This window comes from Scyliorhinus torazame, chromosome 15, assembly GCF_047496885.1.
Source record: "Scyliorhinus torazame isolate Kashiwa2021f chromosome 15, sScyTor2.1, whole genome shotgun sequence".
Classification (NCBI taxonomy): Eukaryota; Metazoa; Chordata; class Chondrichthyes; order Carcharhiniformes; family Scyliorhinidae; genus Scyliorhinus; species Scyliorhinus torazame.
The window spans coordinates 83413944-83440825 of NC_092721.1; the positions used below are offsets into that span (position 1 = coordinate 83413944).

Here is a 26882-nt window from a genome sequence, read left to right on the forward strand (position 1 = left end):
CATCATCGGAACAAATGCGATGGAGGCAAAGAAGTTGAAAGAAAGGGATGGAGTCCTTACAGAGTGTAGGGTGTGAACAGCTGTCATCCGGATAGCTGTGGGAATCAGTAGGCTTGTAGTGGATATTAGTAGATAGTCTATTGCCGGAAATGGAGACAGAGAGATCAAGGAAGGGAAGGGAAGTGTCTGAGATGGACCAGGTGAAAGTGATGGAGGGGTGGAAACTGGAAGCGAAGTTGATGAATTTTTCCAGGTCTGGACGAGAGCATGAAGTAGCATCAAAATAGTCATCAATGTGTCGGTAAAAGAGTTGTGGGAGGGGGCCCGGATAGGCCTGGAACAAGGAATGTTCCACATACCCCATAAAAAGAAAAGCGTAGCTAGGACCCATGCGGGTACCCATTGCTACACCTTTGATTTGGAGAAAGTGGGATGGGTTAAAGGTGCTGTGTAAATATTAGTGTAGATAAAATTAAGGTTTGTTCGACTCACAAACTCATGTTGGACTCTTCGTGGACCTCACAAAAAAAAATGTTGTTTCGGAGAACCTACTTTTATTTGAAAAAGGCCTTCAAGAGGTTGAATCAATTGTAAAGAGATCAATTATAATTTCTGGATAATAAGACATTCTGGTCCATGTGACTTGGCGATCCTTGACCTGGGAGTAGTACCAGCAGGAAAAAAGTTAAAATACAGTGGCCATGTGGCAAAACAGGCAAGAACAGTAAGACCAATAGAGGAACTGAGAGTTTAGAAGATTCCGGAAGGAAATACATCATTGTATGTAAGACTGCAAGGGAAAAAACCTGTTAACGTGGACCCTGCTGCATGCAGAGAATTGGCTAATTATTACGATCCCAGACCAGACCCCAACAGTTGCTAGGGTACCAAACAGAAACCTCAACATTTTATTTAATTTGTAAAACTGTGGGGAAAGGATACCAAGCTCTAGGTGTGATTCCACGCACAAATAGGGATATTTCTTAAAACAAACTTTATTACTAACACAGTATTGTTAACTTCAACCTCAAAGATAATAGCTTACAATTGCCAGTTAAACAATTCTTAACAATAACAGGAACACTAAATCCTAACTGCCATCTTTTATCTCCACTCAAACAAAATCCATCTCAGGTCAAAATCCACTTTTAAATACAGTTAACCAACCCAGGAACCTTTGCTGTAAAGATATGTCTTGGAGAAACCACTTTGAGAAAGAGATTCTTTAGGAAGCCAACTTGCAGAGTCTTGCCTGTGTCAACTGCTGTTTAACCTGCCAGCCTTTTCAGAAACTGCTATTATGTTCACAGGCAAAATCTTTTAATTAAACTACTTTGAGGAAAGCAACTGGTCTGTACACAGTCATATCTTTAACTAAACTGTCTCTCCAGATACTGCTATCTGCTCACAGACAGATCTAAACTGAACCCAGCCCTTGGATCCTCCCATTAACCACATCATCTAACTAAAATTAAACAAAATGGGCTGGATTATCTGCTGCCGCCACCAGTAGCAGAGTTCCTGATGTAGCAGAGAGTCAAATGTTGGGCAATAAACAGAATCAGTGCCCTGACAGCTCTCATTAGAAAGCAGTTAACGGTCTTTGATGTGGTCCAAAAGCTGTCAACCATAACTAGATGTTTATAAACACTGCTGTTAGTTTCTTAGCTGACAACTTGAAATCAACTCAAGTGCGAAGGTAATGAATTAAACAATCCAGGCAATTGTGTGTGGATGGAAGCCGTCAATCACAGCCTAGTAAAATCAATTTCACATAGAAATGAATGAAAGGCTTGGAAATCAAAAATCTGAGAGGGTTTAAACCCAGCTGACTAGTTTTCGCTTTCCAGGAATTGACAGGTATTTCTTCCTCTGCCTGATGTTATGTGAGAGTGCCTTTAAGAAATGGATGTTTATGCAATGTACCTTTAAGAAAATGCAGTGATGTCAGAGTGTGGGTGGAGCTGGGCTTTAGATCAGCCATTTTGCAGTTTTAAGTTTGAGTTTGAAAAGTGCTTGATAGTGTCTGTGTTTGCAGTGAGCTGGATCTCTGCCATGAAAGACTATCTCTGGATCATTTGGGTGATTTAAACTTATAATAGGAAAGCCTTTAACCTGATGTGATTCTGTTTAAAGGTGTTAAGTCTCTTGGAAGTTTGAACGAAAATTCTGAGGAATTATTTACGGTTGCAATATTTTCGGAGTTATCTTTGAAGTAAGGGGTGTTAAGACATGCAATGTTTATTTAAGATGTTAAGTTGAGTTCATGGAATAAACATTGTTTTGTGTTTAAAAATCCACGTGTCCATAATTGCAATCCCACATCTAGGGAACAAGCCGTGTGCGAGGAAAAGCAACAAATACATTAATGGGGGAGGTTGGTTGAACTCCATGATATATTTTGGAGTTCTGAAAACGCCTCGCCCATAACAATTGGGGGCTCGAGGGGGATAAAAGTCTACCTATTCGATTGGCTTTTGTGAACTTAAAGACAGTGAAGGATTGTTGCTTTTCCGGTGTGGCATTTTAGTTTAAGTGGGGAGTGTGTTGTGGACAATGGCTCTTTCAGAGGCTCAGAAGTTTTTGGGGGTGGAGACTGTCACACGCAGTATTTTACGGACAGAGACGAAAAGCAGACTATTGGGTCTGGCAAAAACATTGCAGTTAACATTACCTGACAAATGCGAAAAGATGAGGTAATTATGGCGGTGGTTAAGCATTTAAAGTTGCCTGAGATAGAGTTTGACTCATGGGAAATGGCAAAAATTCAGTTGCAAATTAAACAAATGGAACTTGAGAAAGAATTAAAGCAGCTGGAATACGAGTGTGAGAGAGGAAAAAGAAAGAGAAAGAGATAGAGAGGAAAAAGAAAAGGAGAGAGAAGAACGAAACAAAGAAAGAGATAGAGAGGAAAGGGAAAAAGAGAGAGAGTTTGAACTTCGGAAAATGGCTCTGAAACATGAAAATCAGTTAAAATTAGCCGACGCAAAGGGACACGTACAGTTGGAGGAGATGGATGAGGATAATGAGACAGTGTCATAGTCGAAGGCGTGGTGGCGATCTATTTAAATATGTCCAAGCATTGCCAAGGTTTGACAAGAAGGAGGCAGAAGCCTTTTTCATTTCATTTGAGAAGGTAGCTAAACAAATGCAATGGCCACAGGACATGTGGGTATTACTGATTCATCAAAGGTGGTAGGTAGGGCTAGTGAAGTGTTTGCATCACTACCGGAGGAGGTATCTGGAACGTATGAGGAGGTGAAGAAATCCATCTTAAGTGCATATGAGCTAGTATCTGAAGCTCACAGACAAAGGTTTAGAAATTTAAGGAAAGAATTTGGTCAAACATACATGGAATTTGAAAGGCTCAAACAGAGTAATTTTGATAGTTGGATAAGGGCTTTGAAAATAGACCAAATATATGAAGCTCTCAGAGAAATTATACTTTTGGAGGAGTTTAAAAATTCAATTCCTGATGTAGTGAGAACTCATGTGGAAGAACAGTGGGTTAAAACTGCGAGATTAGCAGCGGAAATGGCAGATAATTATGAATTAGTTCATAAATCAAAGATTGGTTTCCGACATCAGTTTCAGCCAGTGAGGGACAGAAACTGGGGGCATGAGAAATACTCAAGTGGTAAAGGTAAAGGTGATCTGATGGGAGACAATAAAGAGAGTGTACCTCAGATTAAAAAAGAAATCCAGGAGGGTGGAAAAGAAATGAAAAGTTTCAAATGTTTTCACTGTATTAAACCAGGCCATGTAAAGTCAGTGTTGGTGGTTGAAGAAAAGCACTGGGAAGGCAGATGTGGTAAAACAGGATAAGGCAGTGGGGTTTGTTAGAGTGGTAAAGGAAAGCCCAAGGGAAGGGTAGGAGGTGCAAACAGCCTTTTCAAGAAGTAATTGTTAAGGTGCCAGATGTATTAAAAGAATTTACTTGTGTGGCTAATGTTTACTCATGTGTATCAGGAGAAGCAGGTAAAGAAGTCACAATTTTAAGAGATACAGGGGCTAGTCAATCTTTAATGGTAAGAGATGAGGAATTATGTAGTTTGGGAAGAACGTTGACAGAAAAGGTGGTGATATGTGGAATTCAGGGTGAGAGGAGTAGCGTTCCATTATATAAGGTAAGGTTGGAAAGTCCAGTGAAGAGTGGTGAAGTGGTAGTAGGAGTAATAGATAAATTATCTTGTCCAGGAATACAGTTTATCTTGGGTAATGATATAGCTGGATCGCAGGTGGGAGTGATGCCTACTATGGTTGATAAGCCAGTGGAAAATCAGACAACTGAAGGGTTGAAGGACAAATATCTTGGGATTTTTCCGGATTGTGTAGTAACAATGTCACAAAGTCACAGGTTAAGACAAGAGGAGAAATCAAAGAATGAAGATAAAGTTGAAGTGCAATTATCAGAAACGATTTTTGATCAGATGGTTGAAAAAGAACAAGAACAGGTGGAGGATGAGGCGGATATTTTTTGTTCAGGAAAATTGGCGGAGTTACAACAGAAAGATGTGGAAATAAAACGGATATATCAGAAAGCATATATGGAAGAGGAATCTGAGAGTATACCAGAGTGTTATTACCGTAAAAATGTCTTGATGAGAAAATGGAGACCTGTACATATGTAGGCGGATGAAAAGTGGTCAGAAGTTCATCAAGTAGTATTGCCGGTAGGGTATAGAAAGGAGGCGTTGCGAGTTGCACATGAGGTATCAGTGGGAGGTCATTTGGGAATAAGGAAAACTCATGCTAAAATACAAAAACATTTTTATTGGCCTGGACTACATAAAGATGTAGTTAAATTGTGTCAATCATGTCACACATGTCAAGTGATAGGGAAACCTCAAGCAGTGATAAAACCAGCGCCCTTAATACCCATTCCAGCATTTGAGGAACCTTTTATGAGGGTCATAATTGATTGTGTAGGACCGCTTCCTAAAACAAAAAGTGGGAATCAATATCTTTTGACAATAATGGATGTGGCTATTAGGTTTCCAGAGGCCATTCTAGTACGTAATATTACAGCTAAAAGGATTGTGGAGGAGTTAGTTAAATTCTTTACTAGATATGGACGACCCACAGAAATTCAATCAGATCAAGGATCGAATTTTATTTCAAAGTTATTCAAAGAAGTTATGGATAGCTTAGGATTAAAACAATTTAAATCAATTGCGTACCATCCAGAATCGCAGGGAGCGTTAGAAAGGTGGCGTCAGACATTAAAGACAATGTTGAGGGCGTATTGTCAAGATTATCCAGAGGATTGGGATAAAGGAATTCCATTCGTATTGTTTGCAATTAGGGATGCACCTAATGAGTCTACCAAATTTAGTCCTTTTGAACTAATTTTTGGTCATGAGGTAAGAGGACCACTTAAATTGATTAAGGAAAAATTGATGGGTGCGAAATTGGAAATTACACAATTGGATTACGTGTCAAATGTTAGGGAACGATTAAATAGAGCAGGTGAATTGGCTAGACAACATTTGAAAGTTGTACAAAATGTGATAAAACGGGTAGCGGACAAGAAATCCAAAGTTCGTAGTTTTGCCAGTGGGGATAAAGTTTTAGTGTTGTTACCAGTGGTAGGTGAGCCTTTAAAAGCTAGGTTTTGTGGACCGTATCAAATTGAAAGGAAATTAAGTGAGGTGAATTATGTGGTAAAAACACCAGATAGAAGGAAGACTCACTGAGTGTGTCATGTGTATGCTTAAAAGTTACTTTGAAAGGGAAGGAGAGAGAAAGGAGATTTTAATGGTTTTAACTCAAAGTGATGAACCAAATCCAAATGACTGTGAATTTGACATACCTCAAATTAAATTGGAAAATGAGGATGTTCTTAAAAAGTGTGATGAATTGTTAAGTTACCTTCCAGGGGAAAAACAAACTGGCCTGAAAGAGTTATTGATATCATATGGGCAAGTTTGTAGAGATAAATTGGGAAGTACTAAAATGGCTATACATGATGTCGATGTGGGAAATGCTGTTCCTATCAAACAACATCCATATAGACTTAATCCTTTAAAATTGGCACAGGTTAACAGAGAGATTGAGAGTATGCTGAAGAATGGCATAATTGAAGTGGGTTGCAGCCAATGGAGCTCACCCATAGTGATGGTACCTAAACCAGATGGTACCCAACGGTTGTGTGTGGACTATCGAAAGGTGAATGCAGTTACAAGAACGGACTCTTACCCTATCCCACGTTTGAAGGATTGCATTAAGAAAGTGGGACAATCTGCTTTTATTTCCAACGTCCAGACATGGAAGGAACATTTAAAACATCATATGGAGTTCTTTGATCGACTTCAGGAGGCGGGTTTGGTGATGAACCTAGCCGAAAATGAATTTGGAGAAGCCCGAATCACTTTCCTTGCGGAGTTTCTGATACCCTCAAGACGAAGGGAAATAATGCTATTTCTTAGCATAAGTGGATTTGATCGAATAGTTGTGGAAAAGTTTTGTGGCGTAATTACTCCTTGCTAAAGAAACGTCAAACATTTCAAGGGACAGCGGACTTTCAACAGGCATTTGACTGCCTGAAGGCTGTGATGACCAATGCTCCTGTATTGGAGAATTGCAAGGGGCTCTGTGGTCAGATTGAACTAAAGTATCTGATTCTAAAGAGAAATGCCGAGGAGTAGAGGAATGGATGGATCGTGCAGAGACTTTGTTCAAAGAGACAGTCAATCGAGAAGGATTTTGGTTGAAGGAAGAAGAACAAAGAAAAATGGACTCGATTATTATACCTGTTTGCGTGTGTTGTTTTAAAAAAAAAAGAAAAATGTATATTTACTGTGTGCATTTCTGAGTGGATGGTGCAAAAGTGAAAAATGAAACCATCTTGAAGTTGATGGTTTCTTTTCTTTTCTTGGGGGGGAGGTGTCATGTGAGAGTGCCTTTAAGAAATGGGTGTTTACACAATGTACCTTTAAGAAAATGCAGTGATGTCAGAGTGTGGGTTGTGCTGGGCTTTAGATCAGCCATTTTGCAGTTTTAAGTTTGAGTTTGAAAAGAGCTTGGGAGTGTCTGTGTTTGCAGTGAGCTGTATCTCTGCCATGAAAGACTATCTCTGGATCATTTGGGTGATGAAAACTCATAATAGTAAAGCCTTTAACCTGATGTGATTCTGTTTAAAGGTGTTAAGTCTCTTGGAAGTTTGAAGGAACATTTTGAGGAATTATTTACGGCGGCAATATTTTCGGAGTTATCTTTGAAGTAAGGGGTGTTAAGAGATGCAATGTTTATTTAAGATGTTAAGTTGAGTTCATGGAATAAACATTGTTTTGTGTTTAAAAACCCACGTGTCCAGAATTGTAGTCCCACACCTAGGGAACAAGCCGTGTGCTAGGAAAAGCAACAAATACATTAAAGGGGGAGGTTGGTTGAACTTCATGATACATTTTGGGGTTCTGAAAACGGCTCGCCCATAACACTGAGCCAACAGATGTATTGCTCAGGTGAGTGTTAAAGCATTGATTTTTTTTCACTGTCTGTGCCTGGATTGTTCTCTAGCATTGAAACAGGTGTCTCTCTTATGGGGGGTTTCCAGGCAGGAATCTCTCTTCCGGGGACTACCAAGCAAGTGTTTCTCTTGTGGTGAGTTTCTGGTGGGGGTCTCTATAATGGGTCGGTGGGGTTTCTGATGGGGGTCTCTGTAACAAGGGGGTCTCTCTTACGGGACATTCTCTGGTGGGGGGTCTCTAATTGCAGGGTTCCTGGTGAGGGGTTCTGGTCGGTGGGCGCTGGTGGCGTATCGGGTCACCCTCGTAATGTACGGGGTGACCCAGTAAATTCTGTGGTTGGGGCAGAGGGGGTGGGGGAAGCGTAAATGCATTGCGGTGGGGAGGGGGTCCCCAGCTGCCGGACCTCGCTATTGGGCCACCGACTCAAAATGACGGCCGGATAGTGGGATTCGCAAGGGAATGCCCCTCAATTCCCGCCATGCATAAATCTACATGGCAAAGGAGAAGGATTTGCCACTGGATTTGTGCACCCAGCATGAGCTGGGCAATTCATCTCCAGCAGGATACCATAGTTTCCCAAACGGAGAATTAAGACCATAAGACCATAACACATAGGAACAGAATTAGGCCATCCTGCCCATTAAGTCTGTTCCGCCATTTAATCATGGCTGATATGTGTCTCATCCCCATTCTCCTGCCTTCTACTCTTAACCCCTGATCCCTTTATTAATCAAGAAGCTATTTATCTCTGTCTTAAAGACACTCAGTGACTTGGTCTCCACAGCCTTCTGCGGCAAAGAGTTCCACAGATTCACCACCCTCTGGCTGACTAAATTCCTCCTCCCCTGTTTTAGTCTCCCTTCAGTCTGAGGCTGTGGTCTCGGGTTCTAGTTTCTCCTACTAGTGGAAATATCCTCTCTATGTTCGCTCTATCTAGGCCTCTCAGTATTCTGTAAGTTTCAATGAGATCCCCCTCATCCTTCGAGACTCAATGAACTGCTCCTCATAAGACAAGGCCTTCATTCCAGAGATCATTCTTGTGAACCTCCTCTGGACCCTTTCTAAAGCCAGCGCATCCTTCCTTAGATATGGGACACAAAACTGCTCACAATCATCCAAATGGGGTCTGACCAGAGCCTTATACAGCCTCAGAAGTACATCCCTGCCCTTGTATTCTAGCCCTGTCGACATGAAAGCCAACATCGCATTTGCTTTCCTAACTGTCAACTAAACCTGCATGTTAACCTTAAGGGAATCCTGAACTAGGACCCCTAAGTCCCTTTGTGCTTCTGCTTTCCAAAGCATTCCCCATTTAGGAAATAGTCTATGCCTCTATTCTTCCTACCAAAGTGCATAACCTCACACTTTTCCACATTGTATTCCATCTGCTATTCCTTTTCCCACTCTCCTAGCCTGTCTAGGTCCTTCTGCAGCCTCCCTGCTACCTCTAAATCTTTAGATCATCTACAAAATTAGCAACAATGCCTCAGTTCCTTTTTCCAGATCATTAGTGTATATTGTGAATAGCTATGGTCCCAACACTGACCCCTGTTGGCGGGAAAAGCCTTTGGCGCCACGCCAGCCGGCGCAGAAAAGTCTTCACCGGGCGACGCATGCGCTGCAGCGTCAGCCCCATGGGACCCCGGAGCCCAAAGGCCTTTCCCGCCAGCCGGCGGAGCGGAAACCACTCCAGTGCGGGCCTAGCCCCTCAAGGTGAGGGCTTGGTCCCTAAAGGTGCGGAGAATTCCGCCCCTTTGGGGCGGCCCAACGCCGGGGTGGGTCCCGCCACTCCATTACGCCGGAACCCCCCGCCCCGCTGGGTAGGGGAGAATCCTGCCCTTGTCCAGTAATATCTACATCTGGGGTGGGGTCATTTGATGAATGTGGTTGTTTTGATTTCTTGATCCCCAAAGGGATTGTAATATTGCCATATTTTTGTGTTATGTAAGCCACTGATTCATTTCCAAATTTAATAGTAAAAATAGTTGCAGTGATCGAGAGAACACTGATGTTTATCTGTAGGCTTCATCTCATGCTGAAATAATAATTAGGCCGGACAAAATGTTATCACCCACTATTACATCTCATAGACAGATTGCAAAACAAGCAATTTGGTTTGTTAAAACACTTCATAGGAATACTTGCCTGATTTCCAAATGCCTACTCATAATATAAAAGAACATTCAGCATCTTGAAAGCCACATCACGTTGTAACATTCAATATTACCTTACTGCATAGTTAGGTGTCCAAGATTTATATCTTTCTTTTGTCCATCAGTCTCATTCAGTTCAACCCACACACACTCAAAAGACTGCATTACTTTAGGTTACGGGAAAGTACTGCACACTTGTGGTAAATGCATTACTTAAGATCTTACAATTGCACTGAGGTTTTATCAAACTGCTTAAACAGTTTCACCATCAGGTAATAAGGAACATTAGATTGCACATTTGTTCTGTCATTTTTCAATCTCAATCATCCCATTAGGGAGCTGCTTCAAAGGTACTCGAGAGATATTCGTGAGAAAAAAAGGTAGACTAAAGCAACTTGCATTTATATTGCACTTTCCGTATTCAGCAAGACATTTCAAATTGAGGAAAAGGACTAGATGGACATTATACATGGAGGAAACAGCAAAGCAATAAGCAAAATTAGGATGGGAAACTAAAGGGAGGGTCAAAGAGTTTTGTGATTTGTAAAAGCAGGAAGGATTGTGACAAGCCAGAGTGTAATGGGTAAATATTTCTGGAGGACAGGGCCAGCAGTTAAATGACTTTCAAAACATGAAACAGTAGGAGAAAATGATGAAGTTCAGTTAAAAAGGGGGATTGACGGTACAATTAACAATGTGATGCAAAAGATACTCAGCTAGATGATTCAAGGCAATGGAGAAATTAGAAAATACAGATGAGAAATTTGAAAATGGTATGCTGGGACATCCAGGCGAGTGGAACTTAACGACAAAGGCAGTTAGTGTTGGATTACTGCAGGTGAGTATGGCATGTTGGACAATACAGGAAAACTAGCTAGGCTTTAGAGAAGTCTGCAAGGCTTCATGTCCATGTCAATTTGGCCAGGGAATAGTTCAAAAGAAAGATCAAACAAAATGCGAGAAATGCTATTATCTGCAATAAATGAAAATCTTAAACGGCTTTATTTTCTGAGGAGCAACATCATTGTTTTGTAGTTGCTCATTATTTATACCCACTTACTTCCGTCTTCGGATTGTCTGTAAAGTAAGCTTACGAGCTTTGGCTCGGTTTATTCTTTGTTCTTCCAATAACCTTTGTCGTTCTTCATCCAATTCTTCCACCTGTGTTTTTATATTTCTACCAGAAATTGAAGTTAAGAATAAATGCAAAAATAACAATGAACCAGACTTTATATTAGTAAAATCCATTTCTGTCAAAATCGGTCCTTGTCATCTGATATACTTGGCTAGGATATGAACGTGGGTGGATATCTCCGGACCCTCAACTGCGGTTCTCGCTGGCAGCCGACTTCTCGGTTCCCACCGCAGTCAATAGGAAATCCCATTGAAGCCACCCCATGCCGCTGGGAAACACATGGGTTGGGGTGTTCTGCATGCATGACCAGAGAATATCGCCGCCAACGAACGGCCGGGGAATTCTGGCCCATGTTTCTACAAGTCTTGAGTTTTGCATCCAAGGTGCTTTGTAGCCATAAATGAAAATGTATTTCTTCTCCCAATTTTTTAAATTATACATACAAGAGTTTCAAGTCCAGGTTTGGACACATGGTGGAAGCATGCATAGCGAATTTAATGGGGACTTAATTCTAACCTTAGGAAAGACTCAGGAAATGTTATTCAAAACTTACAAGAGAAGAGAGTGTGAAATGGGTGACAAGTAAAAATGAAAGTTCAGGTGAGTCTGCAGGCAAGTGACAGAGTAACCAAGTATCTGCATTCTGTTTGATGGTGGTCAAGTGGAGGTAGTGCTACATGTGACCACTGAGGACATTCACCCTCCAAGACTCTCTAAATCATCATTCTTATTTGTCAGCATTTCGGCAAGCCGAGAAGGAGATGGAGCAAAATTTCTGGCCACAACTAGCCACTACTGTTGCTACATATGTCATTCCTGTGTTCCTGGTTGCTCTGGGTGTCGTGGCAACAAATGGCACAGCTCGGAAGCCAATTGTTTGCTGGTCCGAATAGATGTCCATAGCTACTGCCAAGTAGGTGTGTCAAAGCCTGCAGAAATGGATGATGAATGTCACCAATCAATTGGTTAATCAAGCATTGATTAGTCAGGCATTCACTTATCTTCGAAATACCTCCAGGTATTTTAAGCATAGTTGATTGTGGAAATAGAATCCTTCTCAAAAGAAAACACTTGCATCTATATGGTACCTATCAGGACATCAGGATTCCTAATACTGCTTTACAATTACATATTTTTGAAACTCAATTACTGTTCTCATGCAAGAAATACAAACTATCAATTAAAGGGTATGTTCATCCATGTTCATACAGGTCTATTGAGAACTGGTGATAGGGTGCAAAACATCTCCCATGTAGTCTGCTCTCCTTGGCCATCCTGCATTAGTCCTCCTTCCACATACTTCATTCAGAAGGTTTCTCAAATGTGCCAGTTGTCATATGAAACATAAAAATAAGAATTGGCACAAAAGGCCAACTGAAGCTGAGAGCAAAGTGGTTAAAAATATTCTGAAAACTTTAAAATCAATTCACTGACTTACTGAAATCAAAATACAACTCACAACTGTTTCCGCAGAAATATTGGGAGTCCATTTCACAGGAGCACAATTTGGAACTAATAACTACAAAACTTTGCTGATGAGTAGGTATTACTGACAGTGTCATTCTTGGCTGTAAGAGTTTAGTACTTCTTCCCCTTTATTGTTATTGAATCTAATTACTTCACCTTCTACTTTTAATTCCATTAATTCCCACTATTATAGCCAGATTATTCTGTAGGAAACCTATCCTGCATCAATCTTGGGGTTGACTCGCTTCAACTTTCAGGTGCTCTCAATATAGAACTTCATTAGGTATTTCTCCCTTGTATGTTGGTCTAATTTTCATCACTGGAAGGCTACCAGTGTTTCTGAGAGCCCCATCATAATTTTCAAATACAACAAAAGTCTTAAATTCAGTCATATTGTTTGAATACCTCCAGCGATAGAATAAGCCTACCATTCACAGCATTCCCTTATATTACAATCCCCAAAGTAAAAACGGGCACGATTCAACTAAATGGGAACAAAGTCCCATAGCGAGCACATTTAGCTGCGTGTTTCCCGGCACTCGCAGCGCCAAGAAACACCTGGCTATACAACAGCAGTCGCATTAAATAAGGGGCCTCAGCAGGGAATGCGCGGCTGGGGCCACACACAACCTTGTTTTCTACATGAGGAGCTCTGCTCGCCGGAACTCCTCAGAGCTGCTAGTGAAAGGGTCCCCCACCCAACACCTGCATAGGGCACCCCCGGCCCGATCACACCCGTGCGAAAATGCCAGCTTGGCACCTTGGCCATGCCAATCTGACACCCTGGCAGTGACACCTTAGCAGTGCCAGGCTGGCACCCAGGCAGCACCAGCAGTGCAAGGTTACCACCCTTCCCAAGGGGCATGCACCCAGAGGCCTCAAATCCCCTGGTACACCCTCACGAGCACCGTTCCGTCTGGTCCCCGTTTGTGGGGACCAGTGCTGAACGACACTTGTCCGAGGTGTCCGAGGTGAAGAGGATAAATCCCAAAGTCTCGATTACCTCAGGAAACTAGCTGTCTCACTCTAATATGCAGATTTGCTAAAATGTGATCCCACCCACAATGGGCGGGATTTACATGGCAAAGTCTCGCAAGATCGCATTAGATCTCACGAGACATTGCGAGCTGGGTAGGTCCCGGGAGCAGGGTCTCCCGGCTTTTCTCGGCCATGCTGCACTGCAGCGAACTGCTTTTCGGGTTCAGAGTGGCCATTGGTTCGCACACCATGTTTACTGAATGACCCCCTGTGGTAAAATGGCCAATGGCTTCAATTTTAGGCCCAACATAAAATTGCACACTTTAAATTAAGAATTGGACACTTTAAATGAAAACCAGTCTGAACCACAGACAGGTCTGATGGAAATTTGAACAGCCAAGTTCAAACATACTGGACAGAGACAGACAGCCGGGGCAAGCCTGGGCTTGTCTTGTCAGAAGATAATCGGTTCCATTCAAATGGATCAATTGATATGGATTGCCCAGATTAAAGCAGACTTTTGGCACTGAGATTTCCTGCAATTACCATATATGGGGTAAGGTTATGTGCAGACAATGCACCCAAATATGGACCCCTGGGGTTGGGGGGAATTCCTGGTGTCCTGCAGAGTTGCACTCGGCAACTCCATTGGGGGTTGTGAGCCACACCCTGTGGGCGCGATCTTCCCAAAAAGGAACAAAGTCCCCGAGTGAGCGCATTTAGCTGTGTGTTTCCTGGTACTTGCTTTGCATCAGGGTCCTAAACGGGGAACGCACAGCCGAGACCGCACATAACCACATTTTTTACAATGAGGAGTGTTATTGGAAATATGGAAAGATGTGTCATTTGAAACATGGAAGTCTGGCAATATCTGGTCTGAGAGAAACATGAGAGGATACAGGGAAAGATCCCACAAAGGGTTAACAGCAGCTGCCAGAGCAGGATTGTAAAATGCAGATAGCCTTGGTCAAGCAGGCTTAGCAAACAAGACAAACAGGATTTTGAATGAAGCCAAAAACAATGGCTCACACCTTCATTGAAAGTAACTAACTTAGTAAGGATCTGGAAAAGAATGGATGAGGTTCAGTTGAATTTGGTGATAATTCTAAGTGTGAAAATTTGCTAATACCAGGTAAATTAAAGAAAACTGGAGACTATCAGTCTAAGAGAAACTGAATTCAAAGCCAAAATCAAAGTAAAAATTGAGCTGAGGACACAATTGGAAAATAAAACTATAGAAATGACAGGAATTAAAAGTAACACCTCTATTGAAACCAAAGCATTTTTGAACACCACAAAGGACACAATGTAATCAGATCTATGAGATGCAGTCATGTCAAAATATATACTTAGCTGGATTAAAAGGGTTAGATCAAAGGTACTTTTTACAATCAAAAAAAATAAGAGTTACTTTACAATAACGTCATAAAAACTTAATTGTTAGAAAGCGAATATAAACCGAGAGACCAGAGCAGGAACTACCAGAACGACAACCAGAGCTCAGAGAGAGAGAGAGAGAGAGGGGAGAAGCAGCTAGAGTCAGATTACAATCAGTTCGGTCATGGGAAAGAGAGAGGGCAGAGCAGCCAAGCTAAAATAGCTAAGTACATCTAAGGAAGACTAGAATTTAAAAAGTAGACAGAGTCAGCTCAGAGATAGCTCTCATAGCTCTGTACATGGGAAAGATAGGACACAGCAACTGAGCTCATCAGCGAATACATCTGAAGAAGACCAGATTTTAAAAAGAAGATTGATTGTCAAGTTGGGCCTGAAGGTCCCTTCAACCAACCAGAAGCAAGATCTTTTTACTTTTCTGTAAAGACAGTGATTGCTTCTTTTAAAAAGAGGAAAAAATATATAATAATAAAATAACTTAAAAGTTTTAACCTGAAACAGTGGTTATTAGTCTACTTTACTTATTTAGCAATGCGGGACCCAGGATCGATGCTACTAAGTGTTAAGTGGATGAAATCTTCGGTGAAGGTATGGGTTATACCGGGGGATAACTTGAAAATATAATTTGACCTGAATAGCACCCACTGAAGCTTGCATCGGAGTCAGGGAGTGAGAATCCCTGATCACCATTTAGAATGTCGGCCCTTTTTGGTATCGGGGGTCTTCTAAGAATAGTGGTGAGCTTTCAAAAACAGGAGCTCCGCTCGCCAGAACTCCCCATTGTAGCGAGATCAGGACGCCATTTTTAAAAATTCCCACTCAAATGGAAGACAATGAAATGAAAATGAAAATGAAAATCGCTTATTGTCACAAGTAGGCTTCAAATTAAGTTACTGTGAAAAGCCCCTAGTCGCCACATTCCGGCACCTGTTCGGGAGGCTGGTATGGGAATTGAACTGCGCTGCTGGCCTGCCTTCAAAGCCAATGATTTAGCCCTGTGCTAAACCAGCCCCTTTGATCTCCTATCTGAATTTATTTTGTTCTGACAATGTGTAAGCTGTGTTTTCGGGACCTCAATATTTCTGAATCCAATAAACAAACCAATAAAAGTTTAATTGCTATAAGCAATTTTATAGCTTGTGGAAGGCCTCCACAAACTGAACACTTGGTCTGTCCAATGACCTTCTTAAGAATTCAGATAAAATATGTCCAACATTCGAAGAATAATTGCGAGTGAAGCTCAACTTCGGAATATACCATCTGGAATTCACGTTTTTCAGGCAACAACCAACAAAGACTGTTGACAAATTCATATGTAGATGCAGAGATCGACGCAGGGTTGATTGTGATTTTATGCAGGCAGAGCTAGCAGACAGGGTAATCAAACTAATGATAGCATTCACCCAAATGGAAGCATTCTAAAAAGACCTCTTTGATGACCCAAAGTTTATACCATGGAAGCACCATGACAACGCTGATACAAGTCAATGGGGCAGCACGGTGACACAGTGGTTAGCACTGTTGTCTCACAGCACAGGGACCTGGGTTCGATTCTGACCTCCGGTGACTGTGTAAAGTTGACACATTCTCCTTGCGTTTGCATGGGTTTCCTCCGAGTGTTCTGGTTTCCTCCCGCAAAGATGTGCAGGTTAGATGGGGTTATGGGGATAGGATGGGGGTGTGGACCTAGGTAGGGTGCTCTTTCACAGAGTTGGTGCAGACTCGATGGGCCAAATGGCCTCCTTCTGCACTGTCGGAATTCTATGGTTCTATTCGAAGTACAAAGCCATAGTAATGGGTAGAGTCTTCAGGCTATGTGTAATTTGTCCACCATTTGATAGCCAATGCAGGCAAGCCTAATAAGCAATGCGGGTGGCATGCCATCTGTATGCACCCAGAAAATGTCAAGCTCTTAATGCTGTATGCAAGGAATGTGGCACCAGAGGACACAGGAAATGCCAAAATGGAAAACAAAGGCCAACACAAGTGATTAAATGTTATGAGAAGCCACAACTAAAATCTTAAGAGGTACAGCATTATGCACAACCAAGAGCACGTACCGAATAGCATCAAGACAAGATCCACAACATGTCTAGCCAAGCTATACCGTCAGATGCTGAGGGTGATCAACCAACACCAAACTCACCGCAAACAATGACTCAGAAATTCTATTCATGGGACTCACTATACTCAAGTTGTTACAAAAATTCACTCTGGTCACAACAGATATTTTACTGTTGTGGAAATCATCTTCTAGTGCTTGCAGGCTACTAATTCTAGTTACTATCCACAGCAAAATTTGATGACAGAAGACAACAGAATACAAAGACACTGACCAACTCAGTAGCTGACCTAATATTCCTGTACCCAGACAGGATTGATGGAACTGGAAATGTCAAGGGTGGTTCAGTACTACCATCTGCATGCAGATGATACTCCGCCCATCAGTTTACCATGCAAGTGTAGTATTCACATCCAGAACAAGATGAAAACCAAACTGAATTAGAGGTGACATAGAGTGCAGCACCACACAGATTGGTGTAGGTCCATCATGATTGTCATTAATGAATGTGGCTCTAACATAATGCCTCATAAAATTCCCACATTTGAGGAGCTGAACCCCAAGTTTGCAAACATGAAATTCATCTCGAAACTCACCACTAAGATTGACCCCTGGTCGATGCATCTGGAGAAGACATCCAGCAGCTAACAACATTCCGTGCACCTTTTGGGAGAAGCTGTTTTCAAAGGTTACTGTTTGGGCTTCCATAAGCCATGGTATTTTCCTGCACCATATGGACAAGATCATGCACAGAATCTCAGGATGCATCTACATTGCAGATGACATTGCTATTATTGGAGCAAAACAGGAGCACAATCGCAACCTTCTCGTGGAAGCTGTTCACGGAGAACGTCTTGTGTTTAATAGTTAGAAATGCAACATTAACGTAACACAGGTCAGCTTTGTCGGATCCATCTATTCTGACACAGGCATCTTCCTGACTCTAGCAAGTTAGATGTCAGTGCAATGCCCATTCTGCAAGACAAAATGATCAGCACTGTTGCCTCGATTTATTTCATTTATTTTCTTTCTATATACCAAATTTTGAGCAGAAAGCCTCATCTCCTTGAATTTCTCAGGAAAGATGTTCTTTTTGTTTGGTCAGAGGACAATCAACACATTTTTAATTACCTTAAAGAGACAGTAACTGAAGGACTGTCAACTCTTTAGCTTCACAACCCAACTGAGGAGACCCGAGATAGATGTATTCCAAAAAGGACTTGGAGTTTGCCTTCTCCAGAAAGTGAAGCCTATTGATTTTGCCTCTAAGGGTTTGTTCAATGCCCAGGCTAATTACTCAAATATAGAATGCAAAACCTGTGCACTAGTATTCAGCATCCAACAGTTCCACACCTACTTATCTGGAAAGATATTTGTTGTGGAAACCGACCATAAGACACTTGCAATGACCTGGCACAAATTCTAACTTGTGTACCACCAAGATTACATCATCTACTGGTCAAAATACAAGATTGTGATGTACTCGACAAGCTGGGTAATTCCATGGTCACATCAGACACAAAGCTATCTACCTAACCAATTAAAAACTGCAGAAATTTCCCTAGATCTGCATTTTAGAGTACTAGAGTAAATTTAGAGTACCCAATTCATTTTTTCCAATTAAGGGGCAATTTAGCGGGGCTAATCCACCTACACTGAACATCTTTTGGGTTGTGAGGGCGAAACCCACGCAAACACGGGGAGAATGTGCAACCTCCATACGACAGTGACCCAGAGCCAGGATCGAACCTGGGACCTCGGCGCCGTGAGGCAGCAGTGCTAACCACTGCGCCACCGTGCTGCCCTAAGTTGATCTTTTGGACATTGAAATAGAAGACATTCTTCTTGTTGACCCAATGCATTTTGGCAACCTAAGTGTCAAGCACTTCAGCAGAAAGCATCCAATGATCCGGTACGACAGTAACTATGGAAGACAGTGACTGGCAGATGGCCAGTGTCCTTCCTGTATGTTCCACAGCCTGTAAGACCATTTTGGGCCGATGGAGATGAACTCAGAATATTTCAAGGATTCATCTGTAAGGGAAAGCAAGTCATCATCCCAAACTGAGTGTCCGTGAGCAGGTTATTACTGAGTAAGTGCCACTGATAACAGTGTTGATGACCCTATCACTTTGCTGATGATCGAGAGTAGACTGATGGGCAGTAATTGGCTGGGTTGAATTTGTCCTGTTCCTTGTGTACAGAACACAACTGGGCAGTTTTCCACATTGCCGGGTAGATGCCAGTGTTGTAGCTGTACTGGAAGAACTAGGTTAGGGGCATGGCAAGTTCTGGAGCACAATTCTTCAGGTCTATTGCTGGAATATTGTCAGGGCCCATTGCATTTGCAGTATCTAGTGACTTCAGCCATTTCTTGGCATCACATGGAATGAATAGAATTGATTAAAGACTAGCATTGGTGATGCTGGGGACCCCCGGCACTACATTGTCTGAATGGTTTGAAGTGAAGTCCGGAGCACAGCAGGATTGCTCCCTCTCTCCTAATCTATTACTCGTCACCATCAACTGGGCCATGTGTCAAACAATATCAGATCATCCCAGAGGAATTCAAAGAACCGTCTTTTCATACTTGGAGGCTCTTGCTCGCATCTCTACAAGATACACCCACCTCCAGGAAAAGTCTGACGGACTCAACATGTATACAAATCGGACTGGCCTGCATATCACCGAGCAGAAAACTCAAGGCATGAGCACCAACACACCGACAGCATCTCCAATTACCATCAATGGCGAAGCACAAGAGTATGTCAAAGATTTCACTTATCTTGGGAGCAGCAACAACAACAACAATGCCAAGAAGGACATCAACGAAGGCCCGACTGAATAAAGCTAGAGGTGCATTTAGCAGACTTCAAACCATCTGGAAATCCAAACAATACAGTCTTACGACCAAAATCAGACTCGACAACAAAAATATAAAGTCAGTCTTGTATGGATCAGAATGCTGGAGGGTAGTGAAGACAGACATGGGCATGGACCTTTCATCTGTAAGATCTGTAACATCTATTGGCCAAACAGAATATTAACTGAGGACCTGTACAAACTGGTTGGTACAGTACTGCCCTTGAAATCGAGAAGCGCTATATAAGATGGCTCGGACATGTGCCATGGATGCCTCAAGAGCGGATGCTGAAGTTTGCTCTAAAAAAGACACCAGCTGGGAAATGTAAATGGGGCAGGCCAAAAACAACATTGCGTAGGGCTATGGTGACTGAACTGGAAGATATGGGGCTTACATGGGCGAGGCACAAGCCACAGCACTTGACAGAGATCGATGGAGTGACACTGTTGCGGCCTAATGTCCTACCCGGGACAAAAAAAAAACAAATTAACTGACACATTTTGATGAGGAACAATGGTGCAATGTAACAGGAATTTAATCGGTTGAATTCTATCAGTAGAGAGGACCTGCTTTTCTGAAAATACCTTGCATTGGTCTGAAGTTTCCTTGTAATTTACACTCAGGTAACAGCATCATCTGGCTGCAAATAAATCAAATAATGCAAACAAAATGCAGAAATTGGGACTTACATTCATTACACCCATAACTACAATACACTGAAGTATTGTGACTTTTTAAAAACTGTCAGAACAGGATAAGCAGAAGTTTTATCTAACTAAATAATGAAAAAAAGCAAAGATTGTGGTCAATGCTTCTGTTATCTCCACTTTCACTTTTGTCATCATCCTTGGATGCAACTCATCCAGTACCGCTGACTTACCAAATAAAAGTAAACCTACAGAGGAACAAAGTTAAATTATTGAGTCCATTATGACTATTTCAGAACAGTTCTGATGAAGAATCATACTGGATTCAAAATGTGAATTATGTTTCTCTCCACAGATGCTGCCACTTGCTGAGTTTTTCCAGCACTTTGTTTTTACTTCAGATCTTCGGCATCTGCAGTATTTTACTTTTAAGTACTTTAAGCATAGTCAATCTTTCTAGTACCTCCTCCTTATCAGTTTTTAACCTATCCAGTATCTCAGCTACCCCCTCTTTCACTGTGGCTTTGGAAGTAAAGCCAGATGAAAGTGCTCATTTGGTACCTCAGTCATACCATCTGCCTTCTGCTTGGGGCGCTCTTGAGGCTCCTAATCAGTCCCACATCTTCTCTTACTGCCCTTCTACTATTCACATACATATCAAATACGTTTGGATTCCTTTTCATGTTAGCTTCCAGTCTCTTCTCTTTGCCCCTTATTTCCTTTTTCACTTCCCTTTTGAACTTTCTATACTCAGCCAGGTTCTTACTTATATTATCAACTTGACATCTGACATATGCACCTTTTTCTTTGCGTAATCTTACTCTCTATCTCCTTCATCATCCAGGGAACGTTGGTTTTGGTTACCCTACCATTACTCCTCATGGGAATTGTGCCTCAGATGCACCCAAACCGTCTCCTCCTTAAAGTGTTACAATTATGAGGTTTGTAGGATTGTTATATTTGAGGCTGTGTATTTAATTAAGGTAAAATGATGAGCTGTCCATGTGAGCTGTTCTGATGTCTGCCTGACAGCATGCCTGTGTGGTTTAATTGTTAGAGATTAAAGGGGCCCAGATTGTTTTACTCGGAAGAAGGTGCAAGGTGTTTACACTTGGAGACAATGGCAGCAGCTTGTGTGCTAACATTGGATAGACTGTGAGTCTCCAAAGTTCCAAAAGTGTTGAGATGTTGGTTGTAAACAGTTATGCAATAAACTGTCCATGAACTTCAAAGAGATTTGGGGGTCTCAAGGATAGCTAACCAGCATTTCTACCTGGATAATAGGCCTATATTATTCACATTGCCATCAACATTTGAAATGGTAAGACGTTATAAGCTATCCGTGAAAACTCACAGACAAGGTTAGTCTGCCAGTGTCTGGATGAGAGAGAGAAGCTCGAGGCAGAAACTCTGTTATGGTGTACTGTGCCAGAATGCGGGTGGAAGCTCACACTCATAGGGATTCAAAACAAGTCTGGAAGATTTGACTAGCTGCAGCAAAAGAAGAAGTTTCCAGAAAAACTTGCACTGTGAAAGACAATTCTGGAGTTCAAGTTTTAGGGTGGGACTGATTCTCACTCCACAGTATAAATATTTCCCACTTTCTCTGTCTTTAGCTTTGACAAAGGGTCATCTGGACTCAAAACGTTAGTTCTTTCCTCTCCCTACAGATGCTGCCAGACCTGCTGAGATTTTCCAGCATCATGTAGCAACAGTGAAGGAATGGTAGTGATATAGTTCCAAATCAGGATGATGTGTGACTTGGAGGGGAGCTTGCATGTGGTAGTGTTCCCATGCATTTTCTGTCCTTACCTTTCTAGGGTAGATGTCACAGATTTGTAAATTGATGTGGAAGGAGCCTTGGTGAGTTGCCCATCTTGAAGCTGGTACACACACTGCTACCACTGATGGAAGGAGTGAATGGTTATTGTAGTGAAGAAGAGTGCCAGGTGCAGCAATGCCTCTTTCCTAGTCCAGTAAGAAGTCTTACAACACCAGGTTAGTAAGTCCAACAGGTTTGTTTCGATGTCACTAGCTTTCGGAGCACTGCTCCTTCCTCAGGTGAATGAAGAGGTATGTTCCAGAAACATATATATAGACAGATTCAAAGATGCCAGACAATGCTTGGAATACGAGCATGAGCAGGAGATTAAATCTTTACAGATCCAGAGATGGGGTAACCCCAGGTTAAAGAGGTGTGAATTGTGTCAAGCCAGGACAGTTGGTGGGATTTCGCAGGCCAGATGGTGGGGGATTAATGTAATGTGACATGAATCCCAGGTCCCTATTGACGCCACACTCATAACAGACTTTCTGCCTCGAGCTTCTCTCTCTCATCCAGACACGAACTCCCCGCATTGGAGAGCTCTACTGCCTCCCAAAAATACACAAGGCCAACACACCAGGCCGTCCTATCGTTTCAGGCAATGGGACCCTGCGTGAGAACCTCTCTGGCTACATCGAGGGCATCTTGAAACCCATCGTACAAGGTACGCCCAGCTTCTGTCGCGACACGACGGACTTCCTACAGAAACTCAGCACCCATGGACTAGTTGAACCAGGAACATTCCTCGTCACAATGGACGTCTCGGCACTCTACACCAGCAACCCCCATGACGACGGCATTGCTGCAACAGCCTCGGTACTCAACACCGACAACTGCCAATCTCCAGACGCAATTCTGCAACTCATCCGCTTCATTCTGGATCACAACGTCTTCCCCTTCGACAACAAGTTCTTCATCTAGATGCACGGAATAGCCATGGGGGCCAAATTCGCACCCCAATACGCCAACATCTTCATGCACAAGTTTGAACAAGACCTACTCACCGCACAGGACCTTAGACCTACTCACCGCACAGGACCTTCAACTGACGTTATACACCAGATACATCAATGACATTTTTTTCCTTTGGACCCACGGCGAAGAATCACTGAAACGACTTCACGATGACATTAATAAGTTCCATCCAACCATCAGACTCACCATGGACTACTTTCCAAAATCAGTTGCATTCTTGGACACACTTGTCTCCATCAAGGACATTCACCTCAGCACTTTGCTTTACCGCAAACCCACGGATAACCTCACGATGCTCCACTTCTCCAGCTTCCACCCTAAACACATTAAAGAAGCCATCCCCTATGGACAAGCTCTCCGTATACACAGGATCTGCTCAGACGAGGAGGAGCATAACAGACATCTACAGATGTTGAAAGATGCCCTCGTACGAACGGGATATGGCGCTCGACTCTTCGATCGTCAGTTCCAACGCGCCACAGCAAAAAACCGCAGCGACCTCCTCAGAAGACAAACATGGGACACAACCGACAGAATACCCTTCGTCGTCCAGTACTTCCCCGGAGCGGAGAAACGACAACATCTTCTTCACAGCCTTCAACACGTCATCGATGAAGATGAACATCTTGCCAAGGTCATCCCCACACCCCCACTACTTGCCTTCAAATAACCGTGCAACCTCAAACAAACCATTGTTTGCAGCAAACTACCCAGCCTTCAGAAGTGACCATGACACCACACAACCCTGCCATTACAATCTCTGCAAGACGTGCCAGATCATCGACATGGATACCACCATTACACGTGAGAACACCACCCACCAGGTACGCGGTACATACTCATGTGACTCGGCTAACCTTGTCTACCTCATACGCTGCAGGAAAGGATGTCCCGAAGCGTGGTACGTTGGTGAGACCATGCATACACTGCGACAACGAATGAACGGACATCGCGCGACAATCACCAGGCAGCAATGTTCCCTTCCAGTCGGGGAGCACTTCAGCAGTCAAGGGCATTGAGCCTCTGATCCTCCGGGTAAGCGTTCTCCAAGGCGGCCTTCAGGACGCGCGACAACGCAGAATCGCCGAGCAGAAACTTTTGGCCAAGTTCCGCACAGATGAGTGCGGCCTCAACCGGGACCTGGGATTCATGTCGCATTTCATTCATCCCCCACCATCTGGCCTGCGAAATCCCACCAACTGTCCTGGCTTGACACAATTCACACCTCTTTAACCTGGGGTTACCCCATCTCTGGATCTGTAAAGATTTAATCACCTGCTCATGCTCGTATTCCAAGCATTGTCTGGCATCTTTGAATCTGTCTATATATATGTTTCTGGAACATACCTCTTCATTCACCTGAGGAAGGAGCAGCGCTCCGAAAGCTAGTGACATCGAAACAAACCTGTTGTAAGACTTCTTACTGTGCTCACCCCAGTCCAACTCCGGCATCTCCACATCTTTCCTAGTGGGACTAGAAACTTGAAGAAAATTCTCCAGAACACACTATGAAAATGTTTCCTTTCCTCTGCCTTGACCCTCATTATCGCCACTCTATAGATTTTGCATGTAGGTTTTGTGATTTAGTTTAACGTGGTCGAGCGCAATTTTCCCTGGGCCCCGAAGAAATTTCTGGACCAGTAGTGCCTATTCTTAATAAAATTCACATAAACAAACAGTAATTCCACGAATAGGTTGTGGATAAATAAAGCACATGCAAATGATTTAGAGTAACAAGTCGCCGATGATTGTACTTATCAAACACACTGTAATTGAGTTACTATGGTAACGAGACCACTACCCTCCCGCAGCGTCCGCAGCGCCAGCAACCACCCCCCCGGGGGGGCCAGCCGCATACGGGAAGGATACGAGTATGAAGCGGGGCGTTGCATCCTTGAGGCTGCCTCGGGGCCGCTTTCCTTCCCGGGTCAGACTGTCCGCAGCCCGGCAGCGCCCTCCATCCAGATCGACGTCCTCTCGGCTGATTGCAGCGGGGCCAACACCATTTTTGTTTCTCAACACTTGAGACGGCAGCGAGTGTCGCAGTTGCCGGCGCTGAAACTCTGCAGGGAAGGCGAGGGGGGGTGGAGTGTCCCCCAGGCCGAGCCCGAGACCAGCCCCGCCATCTTAACAACCGAGAGACGCGGCTTCCCTAGCAACGGCCGAGTCTGCGCACTCACTCACCCCCAACATCTCCGGGAGGCAGGAATTCGCTGCAAGGTTTCACAGTCATCCTTACGTTTAGAAGGACTAATACGTGGGAGAAACTGGGATGTGTTGGGCGACCAGCGACTTTCGGGCTGCCACCTTGTTTGCACACATGTAGCCGTGCGGGACACATCGCCCTGAAGGTCAGACCGATGCAGGCGTTCAGCAGAGGCGCAATAAAGGTCCATCGAGAGCCTGCAAAGAAGGTCGATGTTAACCTTAAAACTGTCCTTTCCACCTCTTCACTCCAGCTAACGCCCTATCCTAACCTCACGAGGCTGATCACATGCCAACAGCAGGAAGGAGACCCCCGCCAAGTATTATTTAAAGGAATGACCAACAGAGACATCTCCAGTAAAATGAGCAAAATGCTGCGGATGCTGGGATCTGAAATAAGAACAGAGGACGCTGGAAAACTCAGCAGGTCTGCCAGCATCTATCAGGAGAGAAACAATTACCGTGTCTCTCGGTTGGAACTGAAAATAGGGAAAATGTAGAAAGTGAAAAGTAGCAACTTCACCAATAAAAGAGATGGCCTGGTATGAGAGGAGAGGGGGTGTTTTGCAATGAGGTGATAAATTTATAGAATTTTCTTTTTGAATGATGGAACAGAAGGGTCAAAATTTAACGTTGCCGAACTCAATGTTGAGGTCCGAGGGATGAAAGTGGAGCAGTACTGATTCATCAGCTGATGAGAGTAAGAACTCTTACTATGGTAAAGTTCTTGAAAGTGTGGCTGAGCAGAGGGATCTAGGTGTCCATGTACATAGATCCCTGAAAGTTGCCACCCAGGTTGATAGGGTTGTGAAGAAGGCCTATGGAGTGTTGGCCTTTATTGGTAGAGGGATTGAGTTCCGGAGTCAGGAGGTCATGTTGCAGCTGTACAAAACTCTGGTACGGCCGCATTTGGAGTATTGCGTACAGTTCTGGTCACCGCATTATAGGAAGGACGTGGAGGCTTTGGAGCGGGTGCAGAAGAGATTTACCAGGATGTTGCCTGGTATGGAGGGAAAATCTTATGAGGAAAGGCTGATGGACTTGAGGTTGTTTTCGTTGGAGAGAAGAAGGTTAAGAGGAGACTTAATAGAGGCATACAAAATGATCAGGGGGTTGGATAGGGTGGACAGTGAGAGCCTTCTCCCGTGGATGGAAATGGCTGGCACGAGGGGACATAACTTTAAACTGAGGGGTAATAGATATAGGACAGAGGTCAGAGGTAGGTTCTTTACGCAAAGAGTAGCGAGGCCGTGGAATGCCCTACCTGCTACAGTAGTGAACTCGCCAACATTGAGGGCATTTAAAGGTTTATTAGATAAACATATGGATGATAATGGCATAGTGTAGGTTAGATGGCTTTTGTTTCGGTGCAACATCGTGGGCCGAAGGGCCTGTACTGCGCTGTATTGTTCTATGTTCTATGTTCTAACACTAGATTCAAAGTCCAACAGGTTAGTTTCAAATCACTAGCTTTCGGAGTCCTTCCTCAGGACCCGAGGAAGGAGCAGTGCTCCGAAAACTAGTGATATGAAACAAACCTGTTGGACTTTAACGTGATGGTGTAAGACTTCTTACTGTGCTCACCCCAGTCCAACACCGGCATCTCCACATCATCAGCTGATGGTGGATGGGTACCTGGTAATCAGCAGGAGGTTTCCTTGCCCATGTTTAACCTGAGTTGATGTTGAGGACTCCCAAGGTAACTGCC

General features: G+C 43.3%; 1 protein-coding gene across 4 annotated transcripts in view; it reads right to left on the bottom strand.

Annotated features, from left to right (window-relative positions):
• The window catches only part of cep126 (centrosomal protein 126), a 253245-nt gene extending 228124 nt beyond the window's left edge, over positions 1-25121 (bottom strand). The window contains exons 1-2 of one of the 4 annotated variants that reach the window (XM_072476359.1): positions 24839-25119; positions 10683-10799 (exon numbers count right to left, since the gene is read on the bottom strand). In XM_072476359.1, the coding sequence (XP_072332460.1) occupies positions 10683-10799; positions 24839-24861 (140 nt within the window). In that variant the 5' untranslated portion in view covers positions 24862-25119. Of the gene's footprint in view, positions 1-10682; positions 10800-24838 lie in introns of those variants that run through there. The other 3 variants (XM_072476358.1, XM_072476363.1, XM_072476360.1) reach the window with 3 other exon arrangements.
• Between the last annotated feature and the right edge of the window lie 1761 nt (positions 25122-26882).